At 44.1% G+C, this 26,014-nt stretch overlaps 1 protein-coding gene across 1 annotated transcript in view; it reads right to left on the reverse strand.

The window, feature by feature from the left end:
- Window positions 1-26,014, reverse strand: part of LARS1 (leucyl-tRNA synthetase 1) — a 232,182-nt gene that overhangs the window by 199,151 nt on the left and 7,017 nt on the right. Inside the window, exon 2 of the mRNA XM_086931659.1 lies at window positions 14,516-14,634. Coding sequence (XP_086787785.1) covers window positions 14,516-14,634 — 119 coding nt within the window. The remainder of the gene's footprint in view (window positions 1-14,515; window positions 14,635-26,014) is intronic.

Here is a 26,014-nt window from a genome sequence, read left to right on the forward strand (position 1 = left end):
ACAGCTGTAAGCCCCGTGCTGAGGTGCATCATCAGAGCTGTGTGAATAATAACAGCTGTGAGACTGTGCGTGAGGTGCAACATCAGAGCTGTGTGAATAATAACAGCTGTGAGCCGCGTGCTGAGGTGCATCATCAGAGCTGTGTGAATAATAACAGCTGTGAGCCTGTGCGTGAGGTGCATCATCAGAGCTGTGTGAATAATAACTGCATGCCCCGTGCGTGAGGTGCATCATCAGAGCTGTGTGAATAATAACAGCTGTGAGCCCATGCTTGAGGTGCATCATCAGAGCTGTGTGAATAATAACTGCGTCAGCCCGGTGCGTGAGGTGCATCATCAGAGCTGTGTGAATAATAACAGCTGTGAGCCAGTGCCTAAGGTGCATCATCAGAGCTGTGTGAATAATAACTGTGTCAGCCCAGTGCGTGAGGTGCATCATCAGAGCTGTGTGAATAATATCAGCTGTGAGCCCGTGCCTGAGGTGCATCATCAGAGCTGTATGAATAATAACAGCTGTGAGCCCGTGCCTGAGATGCATCATCAGAGCTGTATGAATAATAACTGCGTCAGCCCCGTGCGTGAGGTGCATCATCAGAGCTGTGTGAATAACAACTGTGAGCCCGTGCGTGAGGTGCATCATCAGAGCTGTGTGAATAGGAACAGCTGTGAGCCCCGTGCCTTAGGTGCATCATCAGAGCTGTGTGAATAATAACTGCGTCAGCCCCGTGCGTGAGGTGCATCATCAGAGTTGTGTGAATAATAACAGCTGTGAGCAACAGCATACTCTTGCACACACTCTCACTGCTCACCAATTCAAAGTTTGCAAAAAAATTTATGCAACGCATTGTCATACACAATGCCAATAACTCAAACTTTAATGCTGCGAGACCTATTGCATTGTAAATGCTTGTTATTCTGCTTGGCACCCCCATCTCCTAGTCAGTGGAGCCCTTCAATATGAGACACACAAACCTAAGTGGTACAATCACCTACATGGTGTAATTACTCAGCACCTATATTAGGTCTGCCATTGCTCAACTTCACTTGGTTACCACTCTAATCACAAATGATTCGCAGTGCATACTCCTGAATGGTCAACTCTAGGCTGTCCATTTTGAACTATTGTCCCCAGTTAAGTGTGGTGTTATTTGGTTGTATACACCGCTGTCCTGTTACAAGAAGTTGTTTCAGGTATATACAATAAATAATTCTTCCCACCTGTATGTATTTTAATGTGTGCAGTACCACCTTTGGAAACTTGCACTTGGCTTTTTCACCCTTAATTTTGCTTTAATCATGTTTATAGGTTGCAGTGCGATTAGCTGGCACAACTTTTTTCTAACTGAGTGAGCAGCCCACCCCCCACCTCTTCTGGTCTTGATTACTTAACTTTCTCTCATCAGAAATTGACAGATTATTTTAATTATCCATCGTTTTTTCAAGGCCACTGTCTTTTTTACTCCATACATTTGACTGACCTGATGAGGACCCTTAATATTATGTAATTATGTTTGAAATGCTGTGGAGACATTGAACTGTTAGGATTACAAATGTTTTACAAATGTTTTCAAACAATCAATGTTTGCGGACTAAGATACATCCTCCTCACTTACGATCTTCATCAGCCCCTTAACTAATTTTTGTATATAGAGACTATTTCACTTTATATCACTTTGTGACCACCAGAGCTTTAACCCCTTCGAAGCTAATGACGAGCTGGGCTCGTCATGGCGCTTACCTGCCGTGCGCGGATGACAAGGCCAGCTCGTCATGATTAATGATCATTTTGATTTTTCAGCGCAGGACGGGAAAACGCCTAGCAGCCATGTGGTTAAGGCAACATTTATAAATTGCATCAACGTCTATTAAAAATTAATTTTTGACTTATTCTACTCTAAGAGGAGCCGAAAACATCCCATTTAGATTTCATTCCTTATAATACCACTGTGAGTCATTGTGGTTTTCTAAAGCGTGATGCTCCTGGCTCCTTTTTAGGTCTCGCCTGAGCCGGCGCATGCGCTGTTCTGGTGAGGCTTTAAGTGAGTGAGCATTTTAAAATGCGACCACACGCTTTCTGTGTGGCCTCAAGCTTGCGAGCACGCGCGCAGCAGCCATTTGGCTTTCCTCGTGGCACACGTACAGAGCTCGAGGCACCATCTGGAGCGCAATAACTTTCACTTCTGCTGCGCGCGCACCACTCGCAGCACGATACCTTTCACTTCTGCTGCACGCGCACTACTCGCAAGCTTTTTTTTTTTTAACTTAAGGCGCGCAATCTCATTTCCACGCGGCCAATGCTTGTTTTTTTTTTTAGAGAGATCCTGGGAAAGCCAATGCCGCACGGTTCCTCCAGGACAGCCATCGCAACGTGTTATCAAGGCGGCGCAGCTTTTTTTGTTTCATTGGGATCTAAAAGTATTTCATCATTCACTGTAGAGCCCTGCATCCATGTTTTTCACCTTCTTTGCTAAATACAAAGGCGTCTTGGTGTAGCCTCATGGCTTGAATTGTTAAGTTTGGAAATGGGGACTCTGGTACTTGATGTACCCCCTGCAGGCGTTTCTAGGCAGGATATGCCTGGCACTCGGTTTCTTAATTCCGTCTGCCTCTCTCTAAAACTACTTCCACCCAGACCCCTCCCCCCCCCCGCCTCGTGGTCCTCGCTAACATTCTTCACTCTTTCTTCCTCTTCCTTTCCTTCTGTTTCTTGCTCTCTATCGCCCACTCTTTTCCAGTTTTCAGATTGTTTTTCGTGTCTCTCCTTCTACTCTTTGTTTCTAAGTCTTTCCTGCCGCTCCGTGTTTCTGCTCCCCTCGGTTCCACTCTGTGTGTGTGTCCCTCTCTCCCCAACACTCGCTCCTCGCTCCCCTTATTCCCATCTCTCATCCCCTGGCTTCTCTCCTCTACCCTTGCCCCTCTCCTGTCCCATTGCCTCCTCTCCCTTCTCTGAATCCACTTTCCTTCGCTCCCTCCCCGTCTTTCCTATTCTCATCTTTACTCCTAATGTAAATCGATAAAAAGTGCATTATTGATCTAATTTGAGGCTCCTCGTCCCACCGGTTTCTGCTTCTTAACACATTTCTCCTTCCTGCCCTGGTGGGTGTACTTTGAGGGGTCTGGGGTCATGCCCTGCAGACCCCACCCATGCCAGGTATTCTTAATTAACAAATATACCAAAGTTTGAGATGTGTTTCTAGTTCTAACTTATTCCAAGATGCCTTATCTTTGCAGGCAGGCACATAAGTAAAAGCAGACTGTATTTTAGTAACTTATACACAAAGACATTTATCCAAGAAACAGTTCAATCATTCAAGACATTACTGATGCACTTCTCCCTATCTTCAGAACAGGTGTAGAATTGTCTGGCTGGCAGACAGGGCTTGATAACCGTTCTGCAGAAAGTACTGTCACTTTAAAGAATTTTATATGCCTTCTTGTGAGAGCATCTCTTTAGCAACTACTCCTTGCCCTTGCATTACCAACCTCTACATTCACTTAATTTCTTCAGAAACACAATGGAGTAGCACACCAAATGAGAAGTAAGGGCCCTGGGGCATAAAGACAGCATCTGCATTAAGAGGCTATAAGCAAAGAAGTTGCAAGCAGTTCATTTATTACAAATTATGCACTTACAGTGCAATGCTTGCAAAAAGCTTCCAGAGCAGCCATGTTGCTGATCTATATATGTCTGCAATTGGGATGGGTATCAGCACCAATGCTGCATTTTCTCTGACGGAATGAGCATGACTCCCTTGGTGTAGGTTCAAATGCTCCAACGTCATGAAATTGAGATGATCTTCCAAAAAATGTTGGCTTAATTTGCATTGTTGCCTAAAGAAAGACCAAAGTCACGGGATTATTGGATAAACAAATGCAGAAATGCTCAATTCAGGGAAATAAACCTCTTGGAGTTGGAAATGAAAGATTTATCACTGCTATAAACTGAAGGAAACTTAAGTAAAAGTTTCAACTAAACAAACAATAACAGATCGAAATAAGAGTGTTGCAAACTAGACAGAGTCACTCATGAGAGTCAGTTCGAGATCACACTTTGATCAGACAGTCATCCAAATAGAAAAGTAAGCACATCACCTGAAGGTGGGCTGTCATCACTGCAAGAACCTTCGTGAATACTTGTGGAGGAGAATTCAGGCCAAAGAACTGACTGAAGGAAGGATCAAGACACACCCTTCCTACATACATCAAATTTATTGGTTCTGTATAAATGCACATCTATTGATGAAGGAGAGACAACTATTTTCATCTTATGGAGATCGATAATCCTAGAACTTTAGAGAAGCTCCATGTGCCTCTGATGGGAAGATAGCCTTTCTTTCTCTCTAACTCGACATCAAATTCCTAAATACAAAGCTTAAACGTTCAACAATGCATCACAGTTTAGAGAATCCAGACTTTTAAAACAGGTTTTTCCAGATATCTAATCCAAATAAAAGCACCTAGCCCAGAGGAAGAAACTAAAGAACAGTCCTTGTTTGTTCCATTACCTCGTTGGTCAGCAAACAGCTAGAGTGGATTCAGTATGTTGTGGTGTACTTAAAGATTTTGTGCCGCAAAATACTGTAACGTCTCCAGATTTTACAGATCAAAATCTAAGGAAAACAAGCATTGGCATAGCCAATAGGTCTCGCCTTTGGGAACTTATAAGTGTTTAGCCATGCAATGGTTGATGCTGTTGCACCAAGGATATTGTGCTGCATAACTAAATACTTATAAGGTTCAAAAGCGAGACCAATTGGCTATGCCAATGCTTGTTGTTTTAGCGTACAGCTCCGGTTACAAAATCTGGTTTATGCCATCTCTTGCAGCAGGGAGACAATGCAGTTTCACCCTGGAGCTTAAATGGGAAAAACTACTTACACTCATCTCGACTAAAAACCTTAAACCACAAGAAGAGACTTTAAATCTAACATACAAACATTAAAATCATGTTTATTACAAACCAAATAAAAGAAACGAATTATCAAACAAAAAAACTATTCAGCATTGTCAAAACCTAAACTGTCACCTGTAAAGATGATGTAATCCACGAGAAATAGCTAATGTCTTTGGAAAAAAAACACACATTCTGATCTCATCACATCTTGACCAGAAATGGAAATAATCTCAGATTCCTGCAGCCTGATATGGACCCCCTGGAGCCTGATCACCTATGCATCGAGAAAGAGAAATCAGCAGCACAACTAAACCACCCAGCTACACTATGGTTCTGTAACATCCAACCAAGGCAAAGTATCATGAACACCTCTATTGATCAGGGACTGTTCCATACTGAGACATTGTAAGATGAGGCCTGAAAATGCTCAAAGCTGTCCCTAATAGCAATGAAAACTATTCACCACCTCACAGTCCTGCCCTTCATTACAATGAATATGTAAACATCTTGAAACAGTTCACCAAATATACAGAGAATAAGGGGTTGAAGAGGCACTCTAGAGACCATAAACGTTAAAAACCCAATGATTCACACTGCCATGGAAGTTAGGGAGTTGAAGAAAGCAACAAGAAATCTCAGGAGCAAAGGCCAATTGACAGGACCTATACAACTATTTATTAGCAGCAGACTGAGAGACTAGCATAAGCTACAAGCAGTCGCGATAGCAATGAGGTATGCACCTTGATTGGCCTATGGAGCCCTGCTGGCGCAAAATTGTTTTACCAACGGACAGCTAAGTTCAGTATGACAAGCAATGAAGTGATCAGAGATCCAAGGTTCCGACATGCACTACGCATTCATATAAAAGATAAACACCAGAATCATGATAGCACTCCACTGGAAAAAAGGGTGCTGTCCGAAGCTCTGTCAAAAAGGGCAGTCTCAAACCTAACTTCATAATACCTCAGGGGAACTGAGTAGTTAAAGAAAAAATGGGATGCAGACCTGCTGGAACTAGAGGATACTGAATGGGAAATGGTATTGCAACATCATCAAGAAGTGACTATCAGAGACTATCAGGGATCGTTTTAGACTAGTATCACTCACAATACTACACATTTTAAAGCCATTGTCCAATAAAGTTGTTGAGAAAAATAGAAAAAGATATATCTTAGAGGATGTGGCAAGTGGGAGATTTCTTTCATACCATATTGCTCTGGAGGAGATTCTGGAAAGATGTAGTAACTCTTTGACCGTGAAACTGGAAAGTACAACAGCCTTGGAGTATAAGAACATAAGTTACTATCTGTAAACTGTGGTTCTCCAGTATTGGTGTCTTTCATAGATTCACATGCTTGAATATTCCCCGTCGTCGAAGTGGGAGTCCCACGGTACATAAAATAGCAGTAATATATGCATATATAAGTAAACAGGTTGTCCTTTAGAGACCGGGCCATAGGTCACGAACAGTTAATCAGATTTCCTGAAGGATGCAGTGCGCTGAATATAAAACTTGAGGCAACGTTATATATCCTGAGAATGTAATGAACGTCCTGCAGGAGTTTGTGGATCCGAAAAGAAAGTCTTTAAAATGACCGGTTCATTGAGATGAAAATCACTGGGAACTTTTGGAATAAATGTAGGATTAGTACGTAATGTCACAGCGTCCTTTGAGAACTGGAGAAAAGGAGGCTGGATTGTAAATGCCTGAATGTCACGGACACGCCTGGATGACGTCAAGGCGAGTAACAGGGCAACTTTCCACGTGAGGAATTTCAAGCTTGCTGAATGGATGGGTTCAAATGGAGGTAGGAGGAGCTGAGATAAGACTAGGTTTAAGCGCCAAGTAGGCGGAGGTGGTCGAATGGGTGGAAACATTCGGAAGAGACCTTTGAAAAACTGCTGAATGATTCTAGATGAATACAGTGAAGTAGATCCATCATGGCGGAAGCGGGAGAGAGCCGCTAGAAATACCTTCAGAGTGGAGTGGGAAAGTCCTGACTTTGCAAGGGATAGGAAGAAAGGCAGGATCTGCTCTGGTTTAGCCGTCATTGGATCCAAGAAACTGGAAAGTACAACAGCCTTGGAGTATAAGAACATAAGTTACTTACCTGTAAACTGTGGTTCTCCAGTATTGGTGTCTTTCATAGATTCACATGCTTGAATATTCCCCGTCGTCGAAGTGGGAGTCCCACGGTACATAAAATAGCAGTAATATATGCATATATAAGTAAACAGGTTGTCCTTTAGAGACCGGGCCATAGGTCACGAACAGTTAATCAGATTTCCTGAAGGATGCAGTGCGCTGAATATAAAACTTGAGGCAACGTTATATATCCTGAGAATGTAATGAACGTCCTGCAGGAGTTTGTGGATCCGAAAAGAAAGTCTTTAAAATGACCGGTTCATTGAGATGAAAATCACTGGGAACTTTTGGAATAAATGTAGGATTAGTACGTAATGTCACAGCGTCCTTTGAGAACTGGAGAAAAGGAGGCTGGATTGTAAATGCCTGAATGTCACGGACACGCCTGGATGACGTCAAGGCGAGTAACAGGGCAACTTTCCACGTGAGGAATTTCAAGCTTGCTGAATGGATGGGTTCAAATGGAGGTAGGAGGAGCTGAGATAAGACTAGGTTTAAGCGCCAAGTAGGCGGAGGTGGTCGAATGGGTGGAAACATTCGGAAGAGACCTTTGAAAAACTGCTGAATGATTCTAGATGAATACAGTGAAGTAGATCCATCATGGCGGAAGCGGGAGAGAGCCGCTAGAAATACCTTCAGAGTGGAGTGGGAAAGTCCTGACTTTGCAAGGGATAGGAAGAAAGGCAGGATCTGCTCTGGTTTAGCCGTCATTGGATCCAAGGCCTTGGAGTGACACCAGACACAGAAACGCTTTCACTTCAGCTGATAGGTTTTAATGGTGGAAGGAGCACGGGCGTGCGCTAGCACCTTTCTACAGTCTGCGTCGATGTTCAGATGCGCAAATTCATGGTGCTTAGGTTCCAGGCATGGAGTTGAAGGTATGCTGGATCTGGATGGCAAATCTGCCCCTGTTGCATCGGGAGGAGGTGAGGCAACGGATGAAGCGGAATTAGCTTGCACTGGGAGAACAAGAGGAGGTCCGGGAACCATGGACGCCTCGGCCACTTGGGTGCTATCAAGATGATTTTGCAGGGTTGAAGCCGCATCCTGTGCAGCAGGCGTGGAATCAGGGGAAGCGGAGGAAAAGCGTAGCTGAATGCGTTCGGCCAGCTGATCGAAAATGCATTTCCGCTCGACTCGCTGTGGGGATGAAGACTTGCAAATCGTTGGCATTTCTTGTTGGGGACAGTTGCAAAAAGATCCATCTGCGGATGGCCCCACTGGCGGAAGATGAACTCCAAAGTTGGTTGATTGAGTTCCCACTCGTGACTGTCCGTGAAAGATGCTGAGTGTATCCGCCAGAACATTGGAAACACCCGGCACATGAATGGCAGTGAGGTGAATTTGGTGACGAATTGCCCAATTCCATATCTCCTGAGCTTGTTGGGAAAGCAAAAGGGACCTGGTGCCGCCCCGCTTGTTCAGGTAATGCATGCTGGTCGTGTTGTCTGTTCTTACCAGCAGAGATTGACCTTGACCGATCCGTTTGAAAGACTTCAAGGCCAGGAAGATCGCCAGGATCTATAGGCGATTTATATGCCAAGTGCGTTGAACCGCGGTCCATTTTCCTTGCACTGAGAGGCCTTCGAGATGTGCCCCCCAGCCCTCCAGGGATGCATCGGTCGTAAGAGTTTGAGTTGGAGTAACGTCTCGAAAAGACCGACCCTTTGAAATGTTTGGAGGGTGAGCCCACCACTGCAGAGCCTTTTGGATACGGGGCGTAAGAAGGATCCTGTTGTTGAACGATCCTGACACCTGCTTTCACTGCTTGTCCAACTCCTCTTGGATGACCCTCATATGGAGTCTGCAGTGGGGAATCAACTGTATGGCCGAAGAAGCCATGCCGAGGAATGATTTTAACATCCTGACTGAAACGTACAGTTTTGACTGGAGTGATCGTACCATCTGGAGCATGCGGTCCTGTCGTTCTTGGGAGACAAAAGCCATTGCCAGATGAGAATCTAGAAAGGCTCCTAGAAAATCTCGCCATTGAGATGGGCGAAAGTGTGACTTTTGGCAATTGATGGAAAGTCCCAAGTCTCGAAACAGGGAGAGGCAAGTCTGTGTATGCTGGATTGCCAGTGGAAGATTCGGAGCCTTTATGAGACAATCATCCAGGTATGGATACAATTGTATGCCTCGTAGGCGTAGAAAGGCAGCTACCGGGGCCATGATCTTGGTAAAGACCCTCGGTGCTGAACGGAGACCAAATGGAAGGACCTTGAATTGGAAATGTAAGTGTCCGACAGTGAAGCGCAGATACTTTGGAGTGGATTGGCACATGGAAGTATGCGTCCTGGAGGTCGATCGTTGAGAAGAATTCCCCTGGATTGAGGTAATTGAGGGTTTGAAGCAGAGTTAACATCTGGAAGGTTTTTGCAACAATGAATTTGTTCAGGGCCCGTAAATCCAAAATTGGACGCCACTCTCCCGATTTTTTCTTTACTAAGAAAAACCGGGAATAGAATCCCTTGCCGCGTTGATCTAGCGGCACTACCTCGATGGCCCCTTCTTGGATCATAAGTTTTACCTGAGCCAAAAGTTCTTTGAGGTGGGGAGAAGGTGGTCCCGAGGGTGGATGAGTGGGAGGGAATTTTGTGAATTCCAAGGTATGGCCTTTGGAGATAACGTCCAGGACCCATCGGTCGGAGGTGATTTCGGACCATTTGCAAATGTACTTTGAGATGCGACCTCCAAGATGCACTGTCGGTATGGTCTGGAGGAAGACTGGCGGTTTTGGTTTTGGTATGAACCTCTCTGTCGGTTATTGCTGTAGGTATTGTATGAGCGATACTGGCCTGTGCCACGAAAAGTAGAGGAGCCACCGCCTCTACCTCGTGCCCCCCGAAAGGGTCGATTTTTGTATTGGAGAGTGGCTAAAGACTTAGCGGTGTCAGTGTCCTTTTTGATTGTTTCAAGAGCATCGTCTACGTGCTTGCCAAATAAAGATTCTCCATCGTACGGTAAGTCAAGGACCTTTGCTTGTACTTCCGGGCGAAAGGTTGTAGATTTCAGCCAGCCCTGACGCCTCAAAACTGCTGCCCCAGCTAGTTGTCGAACGCCCGTGGAAGATATGTCAAGCGCGCATTCAATAATCTCAGATGAGATTATCTCTCCCTCCTGGATAATGGCCTGCGCTTCTGCACGGATGGCCTCAGGTATTTGGGGAATCAGTGCGGCAATCTCGGACCACATCTGGCGGTCGTAGCGGCCCCGAATAGCTAAGGTATTTGCCCCTCTGACAGTAGTGGCCGCCATTGTAGTGAACTTTTTACCTATAGAGTCCAACTTGCGGCCCTCCTGATCAGGAGGAGACGTGAGTGGTGTAGCTGGATTACGAGATCTTTTCTGTGCTGCTGGAGTAATTACGGACTCTGCTTTAGGTTGTGACACCAAACAGGCTGGAGCGGACAATGGAGCTTTATATTTTTTGACCAATCTGGGCAAGACAGCAGGCACTGAATTTGGATGCTTCATTAATTTAAGACCCTCAGTCCAAATAAAGTCTATAATTGGAATGGTGTGTGATTGTCTTTGTGAAACATCTTTAAAATCATACAAGAAACATTCGCTCTCATGTTGCTGTTTCTCGACAGTAAGGTGAAAATGTTTCGCTGCACGGACCATTAAAGAATGGAAGTTTGCAATATCCACTGGGGGGGATGCAAGAGGTGAGGTGGGAGGAGTAGAAGGCGTTTGTGCCCTGTAATTGTCCCACTCATTCATATCGACATCATCGTCGTCATCAGTGTCCTGAGGTACAGGGTCCTAATTATCCGTGTCAGGACGAGTTCCTTCCGGAGTAGCGGATGGAGCCGGAGCAGGTGCTTGAGGTTGAGGTTGAGGTTGGGGAGGAGGTTGTGATGTTGGGGAGGCAGGTGTAGATGGAGGGAACCTGCGGTTATAGTCATCAAGCATATGCTGTAGATTTTTGACTAATGACAAAGGTATTTGTGTAACTGGTTCTGAAGTTACTGTTACTGCTTCGTCAACAGGAAATAAATCATTCCCACTTTCGACGTATTCCCCTTCGTCACCCTCATCACTGTACTCCTGGCACTTAATGTGCAAGTCTGATGGACTAGATGCCTGTCCAAACAGTTGTTCCACTTCAGAGTCATGGTCGGATTCTTCACCTCCTGACTGAAACAATTTTTCCGGAAGACGGGCTCCACTCCGTATTGGACTTAGCTGAATGAGAGGCACCATCCTCAATGTAGAAGCTGTAACCACTGTAAAAGTGGTAGCAGTGGTAGGAGGAGGAAGAGAAGAGGACGAGCCTTTTGGTGTAATTTGAGGTCTTTTCGTCATCAACGAAGATTTCTTGTCCGTCGACGGAGACGTCGACGGTATTGGAGCTTTAGTCGTCGACGTTGGAATAGCCGTTGACGGAGCCGTCGACGGTATTGGAGCTTTAGTCGTCGACGTTGAAGTAGCCGTCGACGAGCTTCTTTTGGATGACTTAGTCTTCGTCGTCGGAATTCGCGTCGACGACTGATCCGTCGACGGTGTGGACGTCGACGATGACTTCTTCGTCGACGGCACTGATTTGAGAGTCGTCGACGAGATTATAACAATAGACGTAATGGGTCTTGTAGATTGAGCGGTCGTCGACGAGGTGGTCGTCGTCGACGCAGTAGAAGAAGACATAGAACATGTCGTCGTCGACGTAGATGTGACAGACTTCGTCGTCGCTGAAGATGTCGACGGGCGCGTAGACGAGCCCGTCGACGAGCCAATGCCAGATTTCTGAGAGGAAGGCAAGGCTTTGGGCGCAGACGTCAGAGAACCAGGTCCCGTAGATGTACCCTGAAGCAAATCCTGTGGGGAAACATTCTTGGAGGACTCCAACAGTCTACTCTTCTTAAGAAAAGGAGATGGAACCTCTGTTTCTGACCCACGCTTCTGAGAGGATCTGGAAACACCATAAGTAAAACTTTCAGCATCAGAAACCACAGACTCTGAAGTCTTCAACTTCTGTAGCCACAGAAGGAGACGGGCCTCTCTATCCCTCAGAGTCTTAGGGGGAAAAGTGCGACAGTACTTACAGTTCTTCACCTCGTGATCTGGGTAGAGACAGTAAATACATTTACTGTGAGGATCCTCATGAAAAAGGCGCAGTTTACCACAAGAAGGGCAAGCTTTAAACAAAGATTTATTATTAGAAGACATTATGAAGAAATAACAGCTAGTGTTGAAGAAAAAACTGAGCAGAGCTCAGGGAGACTCCCTTCACACGACGTGCGGTAGAAAATCGGAGGTCTTGGGCTTCTGAGGAGAAGGTTCTAGAGGGAACTGCAGCCTGATTGGCTGGAATTTGGACCAAAACATAATGACACTGATATGTTACCAAGTTGAGTTTTCTCCCTTAGGCTTTCTATGGGCCTATTCAGTTCTATGGTACTTTTGAGTTTACTGTATTTTATATATATATATGTATATGTATTTTTATAATTATAATAATTTTTACTTATATATGCATATATTACTGATATTTTGTGTACCGTGGGACTCCCACTTCGACGACGGGGAATATTCAAGCATGTGAATCTATGAAAGACACCCCTAATACTGGAGAAACTCATGTTGCTGAGAACACAGGGTGACGATACCCCGGCATGGTATAACAAAACATTGTATGAGCTGTGTCAGATAGTTGGTCAAAAGGGTTACAGCGAGAACCTGGCATAGCTCTGAGATTCCGACCTTAACAAAAGGATACGTCAACACTGGCTGGTACATATACACACAGAGCAATGTGTATATGAGGGCAGGGGTTCTCTGGGAAACACACGATTTGCAGCGTCCAGAAAAGGTATGGAAGGGACCCAAGAAAGGGAGTGAATAAAGACTCTGCAAAATATCTGACAAATTATGAATGCTGATGTTTAGAAAGCCTCCATGAATAATAAGTGGTGGCCCGTACAAGAAAAAAATCATTTTACTCACTGTTGAAGGGTAGAAGAGAACATTTATTTGCTCTTCTACCCTTCACTTGTAAAATAAATGATACTTATTTCTTGGATGGACTGGTGCTGCTCATTTTTGTAGGCTGGCAAAGAAAGCCTCAATTACTTCAAAGAGGTGACGAGGGGAGTTGGAACACGGGCACCTACAAGGGCACTCAAGTGTTGTCTCAGTGAACTGACAGTTTTGGGTTTGTTACACAAAATGTGTCTGGACTCCCTCACACCAACTTCCTTCTTGCTTAGTAAAGGCTGGGGCGTACCTCAAGCTCTACAACATCACAAGCCACTTGTGAGAGCTAACTACAAGTGAATGGGTGAATAATTTTGTTATTGCAAGCACATTCGGATGTCATAAGGCAGCCGTAACAAGAAAAGAAAATATATACTATAGGGAGATTCGTCTCCCACATTATAAGACAAATAAAACTTTAATAAGATCGAGTTATGCCAGGCAGTTACATGTCAAACAGCACTTAGGACAATATGAGCATATAAGCAACTAGCACGCATAAAATCAATTAAGAATGTAATACCTTCCCAAAATCAAAACAAGTAGCTCAAGAATAAGATATAGCGCAGCTGCAATATAGAATAGCCATACTCACAAACCTCAGTGAAATCAGAACAGAGTCTCTAAAAGTTGTCTTGAGTGCTGCAACTAGATTGATTTGTATCACATGAAAATATAAACACATCACACCAACGCTAATTAAACAGAAATGGCTACTTCTGCGAGATCGCTGTGCATTTAGAAAAGGCGCAAATACATTGAAACCATTTAAATGTAGGACATCTATCACCGAAGGAAAAACACGTACTATCTGAGACCTTCTCAGTACTACATTGCTTTCTCTATACTAATCAGTGCAACACGGCCGTAACAGGACCCCTTACACTATAGGATTTCCTCCTAGAGATACAGATTAATGTAACATCATCCCAAGGTGGGACCACTTTGCCACCTCCATCAAAACCCGACTGAAAATGCACTTACTCTTAAACAAGCACTTCCTGCTTTGTTTGAACGTACAGTCGCACAAAAATAAGTGTACCTATGTAAACAACGGCTACTTCTTAATCCATTATGTAAATGTTAATATGTTAAATAATCATCTTGCAACCTAATCTTAGTAGGATTGCCCTTCAATTCCTTAGACCTAATATTTGCTTGGATAAAGTCAACATTACAGGAAGAAAATACACAAATATTTTAATCAACTTCATCAATAACATGGCTTTACACACAAGACGGTCCTTAAACCACTGATGTAAGAGAGAGAGAGAGAGAGAGAGAGTTAGAAGTATCTGGATAAAGTGATAGTTCATAACAAGAACTATCAATTGACTGCACTGACCTAGAAAACCTGCAAACCATGCACGATACGATATGCATCCTATGAACCACTACAATAACATTTACATTCATGTAGAGGGCCCTGAGTACAGGACAGGTAGGTAAACATGGCAGCCATCTTTCCTGCCTGCAGTCTATGCACGCAGACAGTACCTGGTCTTGCTTTCAGCATCTGATGCGTTGACCTCAAAAACTTTTTCACTGTCCCATTTTGCCTGGATTTCCTTTTCAATCTTCTTTAGAAAATCGACCTTAGCTGTCCCTTTCCGTTCCTGCAAAGTAGAAGATAGTATTAAAAAACATTCTTTTTCTGTAAATAGAGGCTGGCAATTGACCTGCAAGAACAGAAATTGTACTAAGCCCCACAATCACAGTGAATTATTTTTCAGGTGGTAAGACCACCCTATCCATTTAAGACAGAGACCAACTCATCAAACTCTGAAGAGACGTACTAAGTGAAATCTGAACAAAAAGACTAAAACATGCACTATATCTAGCCATCAATATTTTTGTACTTTTATTTGCTACATATGCTCTGCAAGAATGTAACAATTATAAAGACTGAAAACAGAATGTCTGATCTTAGACTTGCAATGGCCAGTCAGATGGGAAATTTTAAGGATACTGTGCTTCTGTCGTTAGGTAAAAACCAAATATTAAAAAAGATTGCCTTCACAAAAGCTACGTTTTTTCTAACCAATAGGTTGGATTTTAGACTTAGTGAAGCAGAAGGAACGATAATACATTGATTTGTGAGAGGGGTGGACAACTGCAACATACACTGGACAGGTCTAAGGCAGATTTTCAGGTTAGTCACATTGGAGCACATATATGCAATGAATCTAAATGTAAATCATGTATTGATGTGTCACATCTATGCCTTGTGCACCAATCTCGATCATGTACATCTGAGTAAATCCCCATCTCTTTTGCTTCAGAAGTACTGACAGACAGGATGAGAACTAACAAGCTGAGGAGATACTACAAAGTCTGTTATTAAAGCAAAACATCCCCAGCTTATTTATGGAGAAAATAATCAAATTTGAGCAATTAGAGCCAGCAACTCTGGGCACCGACACTGCAACTGCAGAGATTTCTCATTGTAATAATTCAGGGAAGGACTAGAGGATTTCCCAATGTTCAGGCATCAACAACTTCTCCTCGCTGTGCTTCAAGGCAGGAAGTACATTTTCAGATTACACCAGGAAAAGATGTAGTAATGCTCTCTTGGTTTAGCTTATTATTGCTACTGTTATATAGCAATATGTTGATACTCTGAGTGCTTTACAATAAAGACAATGTGGTGTAAACATATACAACAATATTAAAGAACGCTCTCATAGACGGGGATGATGTTTCATTATAGGCCACCTCGTCCCACCCTTGTTAAAATGGTAGTACCAGAGCGGACTCGATCCTTAAGTTGGGCTTTCTTGAGGGAGTTCTTAGAAATTCATTTTTTTCTGGATAAATTACTGGGGTCCAGTCGTTGTTCACTATTGGAATGTATTTGGCAAGGTAATTCAAGTCCATACAGATAATACATACAAAACCAAGGAGGAACACACTCCATAGTTGTCTCGCTTGGCGCAGCGCATATGGTATTTGTTCCATATTTTACGACACCCATCTCCTAGCCGAATACATTCATGGGGTGGACAACGACTTTGCAGATATGCTCAGCAGAATCCAACATTAGGTACACAAGTGGGAAATTGCCCCGTATTCGGCTCCAAAATCTTCTTTGGCGTTGATGCATGTTTTTTGGATGCTGGCTCCGAAACTTGCTTGGACTATAAGGAGTCGGTGCCTTAGTCTTTTCAGTTGCCTTGGAGACTTGTTTGGACAGAGGGATGATTGCCTGCTCCTTTGTCTTATATCAGGCTCCTCCTTGGCATGAGGCCACTTTGTTTTGTGAGCCTGTCTTTGTTATTTAGCTTTCGCTTGGGTGAGTGTGTGTTTGTGTGAGGCTTTCGCCATTGTATTAACGTGCCCCGGTTGAGGAGATATCTTGTGCTTCTTCCACTTCTTGGTTGGAGTTGGACCCCTCTCTGCCGCTAGGAAGAAGGATAGGGATGTCCACTGGGGCTCCCTGGGCCTCTGAGTCTCTGTTGTGTTGGGCCTTAGCATTGAGGCCTGCCCATTGATCCCAGAAGATGATGGGGGCGTCTTCCAATCGCCGTGCCTACATCGTGTTGTGGGCCCACCGCCAATCCAGTCATTATCGAAGAGTCTTTATCAACCCAAAGGCACAGCAGGCTTCACACAATGATTCCTTATGTTCCAAAGACAGGCCGAAGTAGCAGACTGTATGTTGATCTTGCCAGGAGTACTTCGCATAGCACCTTGGGCAGAAGCTGAAAGGTGTCTTTTTCATCACTCCGCATGCATCGAGTGAGGAAATCGATGGAGAATTGGTGAAGCCATGACAACTCGCGACCAGGCAGGAGAAAAAACAAGAATTCAGGATCGGCTGGTCTTGTATGCGTTTCAGTCGATGGGTGATGTATAGCAGTCATCGAAGGTTTGGTGAAACAGCATTGTTTCGATCCTGGAGCTCCGACGAATACGTCCAAACCAGATGGCAGAGAAAAACTATTTAACAAAGGAACCAATGACCTTGTGCAATCCAAACTATAGGAGGAGTCAGTGCTTGATTTGAGCCAGTGGTTTCCGGTGCTCAACAAAGGCGCTTATGACAGTCTGCCACATGGTTGCTCCGTCTACCTAATTTAGGTATGAGCATAACAACAGCTGTTTATTAATTCAATATACATTAACAGTCATTAATACCTGCTACCCAAGCCATGCTTTTAGCTTTAGGGTGTGGAATAATATGAATTATCACACTTGTAAGAGCGTGATGGTTAGAAGTTGTGTCGCTGGCAGAGGCAATGGATGGTGCAAGCTGCAGTGTCCTGACAGGAGCCCTGGGACATATTCTTTTACAGATTAAGCACTGGGAGGAGTCACTATACCTCGTCACTCAGAAGACTTGTCAAACAAAAAAATCTTGCAATGTTCGAACCCAACACTAGATGGCTGGAGTATTCTAAGCATATGTATCTATGGCCAACACATGCTACGAATGGAAGATTATCCAAGTGCTAGAGGGAGGCATATATGTGAGGGTCGAGCAATCATATTGATTCTAACATGTAATAGTCACATTCTTTATTGTAGGTTTCTTATTTAATGTGAACGCATACATTTAAAAAAATCTAAACTGGACAAATGTCTAGTTCCAGTACTTCTCAACACGGATGACTTGGAGCTCATTGCTAGAACTGCTAACGGCCTTCAAAAGTGTTTAGATGCTTTCGGCTCTTTATGACCAATCGTGGGCTAAAGACAAATTTGTCTAATCTTCCGTCTTGACCTGTGGACCCAAAAAAATAAGAAAACAGCAATTTTACAGTAATGGGGCTAAGGTGGCTAAAGTCCAAAACTTCACTTATCTGAGCATTCTCTTTGATGCTGCCTCAAATTAGGAATTTTCACTCATAGAAATGACTCATTTATTTCAAAGAGCCGTTGATGCCCTTTTTCTCCAGACTAGGGCATAAACTTGTTAGAAAACTAGTGCAAATCCATAGAAGCGGATGCATACCGATAGGTACTCGTGGTGTTGGGGTCTGGGCGTACGTTAATACAGAGCAGCTACAAAGAGTGAAAAACAGCTTCCAAGGAAGGCAACTGTGTTTCACAATCTTCTTCCATCCTCGTGTATTGCTCTGAGGTAAGTATAGGATATGTGGTGGAGCTTATTAAAGGCGGAGGAGCATCGCCCCCCCCCCCCCTTCGCCCCACTGAAAGTCAGCAGAGGCAAGTACATAAATAAAATGATAAAACGTTTCTAATATTTTATTTTACGTACTGCAGGCTGCCTGCCAGCCGAGCCAAGGTAGGGGCGGGGACAGCCACAGTGACACTGCAGCTGCAGCACCAGGGAGAAGGAGTAGGGGAGGGGAGTGGTTAGCACAGCTAAATGTGCATGACGGTTTGGCCGGGCCCGGAGAGCCGGCAAAACAGTCATGCGCACTTAGCTTTTCTCCACCTAGCTCTGCTGTACAGCTGGAAGGAGAAACCAACACAGGCTCCCAGTCTATGTCTGAGCACTGAACCCAAGCGCTCAGATCAATCCAAGTGCTGCTCACATGCTGGGAATGGTTTTCCCATCATGTGAGCAGTGCTGGGATAGGGAGCTGGCAGCCTGCACAGTGTGCAGCAGTTTCCACAGGATGCAAGGAGGGGGCCATCGAAGCAAGGTAAGTGCAATTTTCTTCATTTTTTAAATGTCTTTTTTTGTGTTCCCCACTTCCTCCGCCCCACCACTTCACAGTACGAGCGGCATCTCCCATTATTAAATTAAGTCCCCCCACCCCAGAGGCATCATTGACAAGATCCATTATTTCTGACTGATCCATTATTTCTGACTGCCTGGCATTAGATAATGTTTCTGCAATACTGTGGCTAGCATACATTAAACAGACGCTTATATTCCTAGGGCCATCGGAGCTGTTCACAAACCCAGATTAATAGCAATATAAGTGATTTAGTTAGAAGTCTGTTCCTCAATGTTCATCTCAAACAGACATGCTGCGGAGCTCACAGACAACTAACATCTGTAGTGGACAGTATTTGACTTCTGCTCCCGCATTTTAATTGGTTGTCAATAACGGTACCCATCATAGATTTCTTCTTACTCCTTTCCAGTTTAACAACATTCATTCTTAAATAGTATTCCCAATACAGGGACCATGGTTTTCATCCCTTCCTTGGTGGCCCTGAGATGATGCACACCACCAAGCACTGATCACTTTATGCCGTTTTGCTCATTGAATATCTCGCATCTGAAACGTTTTTTAACCCCCTCCCCCTTTAACGTGAATTAAATATAAGAAATTACAAAGAAGCTTTTAACTACCTACAGCAACTAGATAGTCCTCGAGTTTGACATGGCTCCCTTAGCTATACAAGATTTGCACTAAGTACAAGGAAGGGATATGGCGCATCCATTTAAATGCAGCTGTATTTATGCTTTGTCGCTAGACGTATTAATGTTTATTTTACTGTATTTAAGATTGAGGAGTAATCACCCAACCTAAAAGTACTATGTGATCAAACTTTTTTTTAAATTAAATTCTTGTATTTGCACCTTCTATAAAAGTGTATGTACTTTTATGGCTAGTTTTAGCCAAATAAAGATCACTGATTCACTGACAACTAGAAGAGTCTTAACAACAAACTTCACACTGAATCCCTGTGCTTTAAGTGGGCTGAAATAAGTTGTGGTGTTCTGAAATGGGTGGCCAAACCAGCTTAACTAGGAAACATTTACCAGATGCTTGGCCTAGGTAACTAAGGGCATGTCCAGAAACACATGAACTAAAATCTTGTGCTTAAAACAGAGAGACACTTTACCAGTATTTGGGTGCACCTGTGAGTGTTTCTGTTACTACATCCAAACGTATCGCACAACGAAAAAACACACCTAAACATGCCAGACATGTTCGATTTGCCAATGGTTGTTAATATAATCAACAATATTCTAACAATAATTGCCAGATGGTTGTACCATACGCGCCTTGGGTAGAAAGGTGACAGGGTGTCTTTGGCCCTCACCTTTGGAATGCCCTTCCTTTGGATATCAGACATAAGTGCTTAGCTTATGAAAAAGTACAAACACCTTACAGTTCCTCAAATAAATATACCCTGCCTCAGCAGTTATGTTCATGCTTCCTCTACTCAGTATCAGTTTAACTCTCTTTCAGCCACCTAGAGGAAATTAGGTTTGTGGTGTGCGCCGTATAAGTTCAGTAAAATTAATAAATTCTGATTTGTAGTCAACTTAATTTAAATAAGGGGCGCCAGAGAGCCCACGGCAAGATGGCCACACTTTAGAGTAGCTCTGCCGGCCGGGTGCAATAATCCATCTTTTACCTTGCTTTCCTGAAAGCTGCAAATTGGCTCCCAAAGTGTAACGGCAGCCGGGCAGACAACTGTGGCCCCTTTTTGACTGGCAACAAAGGCCTGCATCTACTGACCATGCGGGCTGTGCCGGAGAGAATTGGCCGCACCACATGGCGAACTAGAGCAGTGAGGACAAGAAGGCGTCTGAGTGGCTATCCAATGGACAGCGAGAATATCTATTGCAGACCATAGTGGTTGAAGAAGTTAAGGACATAATACACAAGTTCCCTAACGGGACAGGTATAGATGGCCTACCTGCAGAGTTCTATAAAGAGTACGCAGAACTTCTGTCCCCACATGTGCATGCTGTGTACAAAGAAGTGTACAATAAAAAAAACTATTACCCACCTCGTTTTGCGAGGCATTGATAGTAACCTTGTTAAAACACCAGAACATTGCAAGTCATATAGACAATTTTCGCTCGTTAATATAGACAACAAATGTCAGCTAAGATAATAGCGATTCGACTCCAGCTTCTGCTTCCTAACATGGTTTTACCCGACCAGTCAGGGTAGATCCCATCCAGATCGACTGCACATAACCTGTGCAGCTTATTTGCTTTACTACATCAATTAAACCCATCCCTGCCAGCAACAGCGGTTCTATTAGACGCCACAAAAGCATTTGATTCTATTGAATGGGAGTATATGTTTATGATCTTGGAAAGGATGGGGAACCTTGAGGCCTTTCTGGACTTAATCAGACTCCTATATATGAACCCAGTAGCCCGGATACATATTAATGGACACACGTCTGATGTATTCCCCATAGGCAGAGGCATGGGGCAAGTGTTCCCTCTGAAGTCTCTTTTATTTGCCTTCACGGCTGCCTTGTGTCATTTGTCAAGAGACATGGTGCATCAGCATGAAACTTTAGACTATGGCCCCCTACCATATCACTAAATGCAGATGACATGCTATTGTATTATAAGGATTCTGCCACACACCTGACAACAGTGACTCTGGAGTATGAGTGATGTGAGCGCTTTTCAGGCCAGAGTATAATAAACTGGTCGAAGTCAGTCATTTTCCTTTAACACCCGACAACCCGGAGGGCCCTCTTGAGTTCCTGCAGGTGTGGGGCACAGACTCAGTCTAATATTTGAGGATATGGATTCATAGGGAACCTTCACTGGTAGTCCGAAACAACAGAGCAGGTCGGCACAATCACTGGCAGATTGGATTGCTATTCTAAAAATGTATGGTTTGCACAAATTTCTATATCAATTTATCAACATATCCGCAGTGTTACCATTATATTTTTTTCAAGACACACTAGTTGAAACTGGTATGGGCCTAGAAACAGCCCAGAATCAGTTGGGATATCCTCACAATGACATATGCGTACAGCGGATTCAATGATCCTGACTTTCATCTTTACTATTTATGCGCACATGCATTATTGGTATGCACCATCTGAATGAGTGTGCGATGTTGCAGTGGAACAGGATGATGCTTATCCTACTCTACTTAGGGCCATAATGTCCTGGAAGAGGGTCAAGCATGCTTGGAAATTATTACAGTATATTCCACAACAATTGCCTGGTGCTTTCCCGGAAACCTGGCAAAAAATACTCTCTTATAAGGCCAGGTCTGGTCTCCTTGCAGCTAGTTTTTGAATTGGTGCAATTACATACAGGAATAGAATAAAGCAGAGTTATTTATTCTGAACAAGACTGATAGTATGTCTATGGGGGTCATCATCCAAAGTTACCTAATAGTCATAATTGTGGTTGTTTTTTATTATCTTTTGTATTGACGTTTTAATGGATTCTAAATATACAAAGATGTGAATTTTAATGGATTTAAATGATGCTTATACGATGCCTTATGTCTATAGATATTTTATGTTGTACTTTTATGGCTTTAGCTAGCCGAATAAAGTTGATTTGACTGACTATCTGACTACTCTCTTATATGCACAGGCACTTCCCTTGCGCCATCATCCTGCAATATCTGTTTCCAAGGAAGATACGGCAAAGCGCTCTCACACATGCGCAGGCATCACAACTATGGGGCAAGTATTCAGTAATGGCACATTTGTGACATTAGAAGGCATTACACAAACTAAAAGACACACCCCATTATTGACATTTACATATACCGGCTCAGGGCTGCCCCCGCGGGACTTCTACACACAATTTCCAGGGGGACCAACATCATTTATTTATTTATTTGTTTATTTTTAAAGTTTTATATAGCGCGAACAAGATCTTTGCAGATATCAGAGCGCTTTACAGAAACAGTAGGTAGGATAGACAAGAATCTTAAATCAATATGAGATTCCGTAGACAGTAAGTTGCAAAAATAGGGTATCAATCATACAAGAGTATACAGAGTAATAACAATCAAGAAACAATAATATGGAAGCCGTACAATGTCTAAGCGGATAAGATTATAGCACCCCAGAAGGTGAGTAAACACAATGTTGAAGGCAGAGCATTAGTCAGTAGTGGGTGTGTTGCAGGTTATTGAGGCCGATAATGTGGGAGCCAAATGCTGTCATTGTTCCAGTATCAATAGTGTTTAGGTGTATTTAGCCATAAGGATGGCCTTCACCTCTTTCTTGAAGAGTATAGTGGACGGGATAAGCCTGGTTTCTGGCGGGAGTGCATTCCAGATCCTAGGTGCCATTCCAGAGAAGGAGCGTTTGTATGTTTTTTCCTTCCGGAATCTCCGTGGTTTCAGGAGGAGAGTGTTTGTGCTTCTGTTGGATCTTGAGCCTCCTGATATGGTCAGCTTATGAGAGAGGTAGTTGGGTGCCTTGTGGTGTACGGCCGAGTGTGTCATACAGGCAATTTTCAACTGAATTCTGGCTTCAATAGGCAGTCAGTTCAGGGCTTTTAAGTCAGGGGATATATGCGAGTGTTTTCTTGAGCCAGTGATGAGTCTCGCGGCCGCGTTCAGGGAGGCTCTTAGGGAGGCCGTTGTTGTCAGGGGGAGCCCGCTGAGAGCCACAATTCCGTAGTCTATGCGAGGAATGACTAAGGCTTGTACCACAGTTTGGAAGTCCTTGGGTGGTAGGAAGGGTTTGAGTTCTCAACGTGTTGATTTGGAAGTTGGCTCCTTTAGTTGCTATGCTAATATGCTGCTGCATGTCGAGATTGGAGTCCAGTGTGATGCCAAGAGATTTCGCTGAGTCCACGATGGTGGGTTGGACATTGAGTGCGGTTAGATGATTGAGCCAGGTTTGGGTGATGGCCTTTTTCGCAGGAGGAGAGATCAGAAGGAACTCAGTTTTCAGAGCATTTAGTTTGAGGTGATTGTCGGCCAGCCAAGCTTGGGTGTTTCTTAGTGTGGCATTCAGCAGTTTGATGTCTTCAGGGGATTGAAGCTTGAGGTAGAGCTGAGTGTCATCGGCGTACATATGGAAATGTACCTTAGAGGATTGGAGCAAGGTGGTAAGTGGTTCCATGACGAGGTTGAACAATGTGGGGGATAGGGAGGAGCCTTGTGGGACGCCCAGTGTTACTGGCACAGGCGAGGACAGTGAGTTGTTGATCTTGAACCTCTGATAACGGTTGTGCAGAAAGGACGTGAACCATTTGAGAACCGTCCCGGATATGCCCATTCTGGTATTTAGGAGCTCCAGTAGATTCTCGTGTTTGACCGTATCAAATGCTGAAGAAAGGTCAAGAAGGATGAGGAGGCAAGACTCATTGTGATCAAGGATTTGGAGGGCATCATCTATTATGTGTGTCATGGCCGTTTCCGTGCTATGCTTTGCTCTGAATCCAGATTGGTGAGAGTTGAGGAGGTCAAACTGCTCAATGTGTTTTGTCAGTTGGAGTTGCACGCATTTTTCTAACAGTTTTGCTAGAGTGGTGATATTGGTGATAGGACGATAGTTGTTTAGGTCGGCCGGGTCAGCTGTGGGTTTCTTGAGTATAGGCGTGACTTGCCCAATCTTGAGGGAGTCTGGATGAGCCCTTGTTGCAGGGAACAGTTGATGATTTTAGTCCAGAGTGGGAGGAACAGGGGGGTGAGGACTTTAACAGCATTGGCAGGTAGGGGGTCTGTGTGATGATTGGCGGGTTTCAAGGTGACCAGCAACTTGTGAATTGATTCTTCGGAATAGGTGTCGAAGGATGTCCATGAAGCGTTGTTTTTAGCATGAGTGTTAGTTATGCATATGGAGCCGGCGAATCGACGTGCATCCTTGATGAGATCGCTTCTTATAGTGTCGTTCTTTTGCTTGAAGAAAGCAGAGAAGTCTTCGCAACTTGGGATAGCCTTTGTTAAGTTGTTGGGTTGTGGAGGTTGCATTTTGGTTTGGGTTTTGACTAACTCGAACAGTTTTTTTGGTCGGTTTTTAGCTTGATCCAGCTGTTGGCTAAAGAATAATGATTTCGCGCGTTTGATTTTTCTGAAGTAAGCGTTTCTCTTACTCTTGAGCGTTCTAAGGTTCAGTGCTGAGGGGTCCGATCTCCACGCGCGCTCAGCTAAGCGCATCACACGTCTGTCTTCATTGAGTCTGCCATCGTACCATGGGTTCGAGTTCTTGCTGGACACTCTCTTCAATTGCAAGGGTGCGGCTTCATTGATTATTGTAGACATGGAGTCTAGGTAGAGGTTGGTCAATGCATGCACATCAGAGACGTCCGTCGGGGGAAGAAGGAGACTGCCTGTCTGGGCAGGCAAGGACTTTGGGTTAAGGTTCTTCAGGTCCCTCTTCCAAATCTTGGTTTTGGCAGGTTGCGCCGGTTTAAGTTTGACTTTTTCGTTGATGAAGAAGGTGATGATGTGGTGGTCTGACCAGTCACATGGTTCGATTGCGACTAGTTGGGTAGAGTCTTCTTTGGCGATGATAAGGTCAATGATAGAGCATTTTTCATGTGTCGGACCGTTGCAGATTTGGGTGAGGTCAAGCGCATCGAGGAACGTCTTAAGGCTCTTCACCACAGTGTCTTTCTGGTCATTCCAGTGGAGGTTGAAGTCTCCCAAGTAAATTTGATTGAGCTGTCGACCGGCGTTGGTGGATATCGTGTCCATTAATTGTTGGGAGAAGATGAAGTTGTCACCGGGTGGGTGGTAAATAACATGAAGGGAGCACACAGGTTTGCCCTCACTAGTAATCTCAAGGCCGATGAGTTCGCAGGAGGAGAGGGAGGGGGAGGGGACTTCAGTGACAGCTAGGTTGCTCCTGTAGATGCATGCGATTCCCCCGCCCGTCTTGCCATTCCTGTCGAGTCTAATAATGCGATAGTTGGGGGGGACTAGAATGTCCATTATAGGTGTGGATGTTTCAGTTAACCATGTTTCAGTCAGAATGGCTAGATCAATGCCCCTTGATCATTAAAGGCCCTACAAGTCCCACTCATTGCTGACAAGCTCAGACATTTGATCACTATATTGTATAATGTGGCACAATCAGACAAATCGCAGACTCAGACTAAGGCGATAGACAGATGGAATGCCATAATGGAGAAACCCATGAAGGCAGCAGAGTGGCATTTTAGTTGCACACAACTCAAGTTCCTCACATCAAACTGTAATCTGTGCATTATGCACTTTAAATATATACACCAAATGTATCATACACCTGCTAAATTACATTAATTTGGACTGAGGGAAGATCCACAGTGCGTAAGATGCGGGGCACCTGAGGCAGACTTTTTTCATCTAGCCTGGCAATGTTAGTCTGTTAGAAAATACTGGGCCCAAATCTCCGACACAATAA

Source organism: Lissotriton vulgaris, chromosome 7 (genome assembly GCF_964263255.1).
Source record: "Lissotriton vulgaris chromosome 7, aLisVul1.2, whole genome shotgun sequence".
Lineage (NCBI taxonomy): Eukaryota > Metazoa > Chordata > Amphibia > Caudata > Salamandridae > Lissotriton > Lissotriton vulgaris.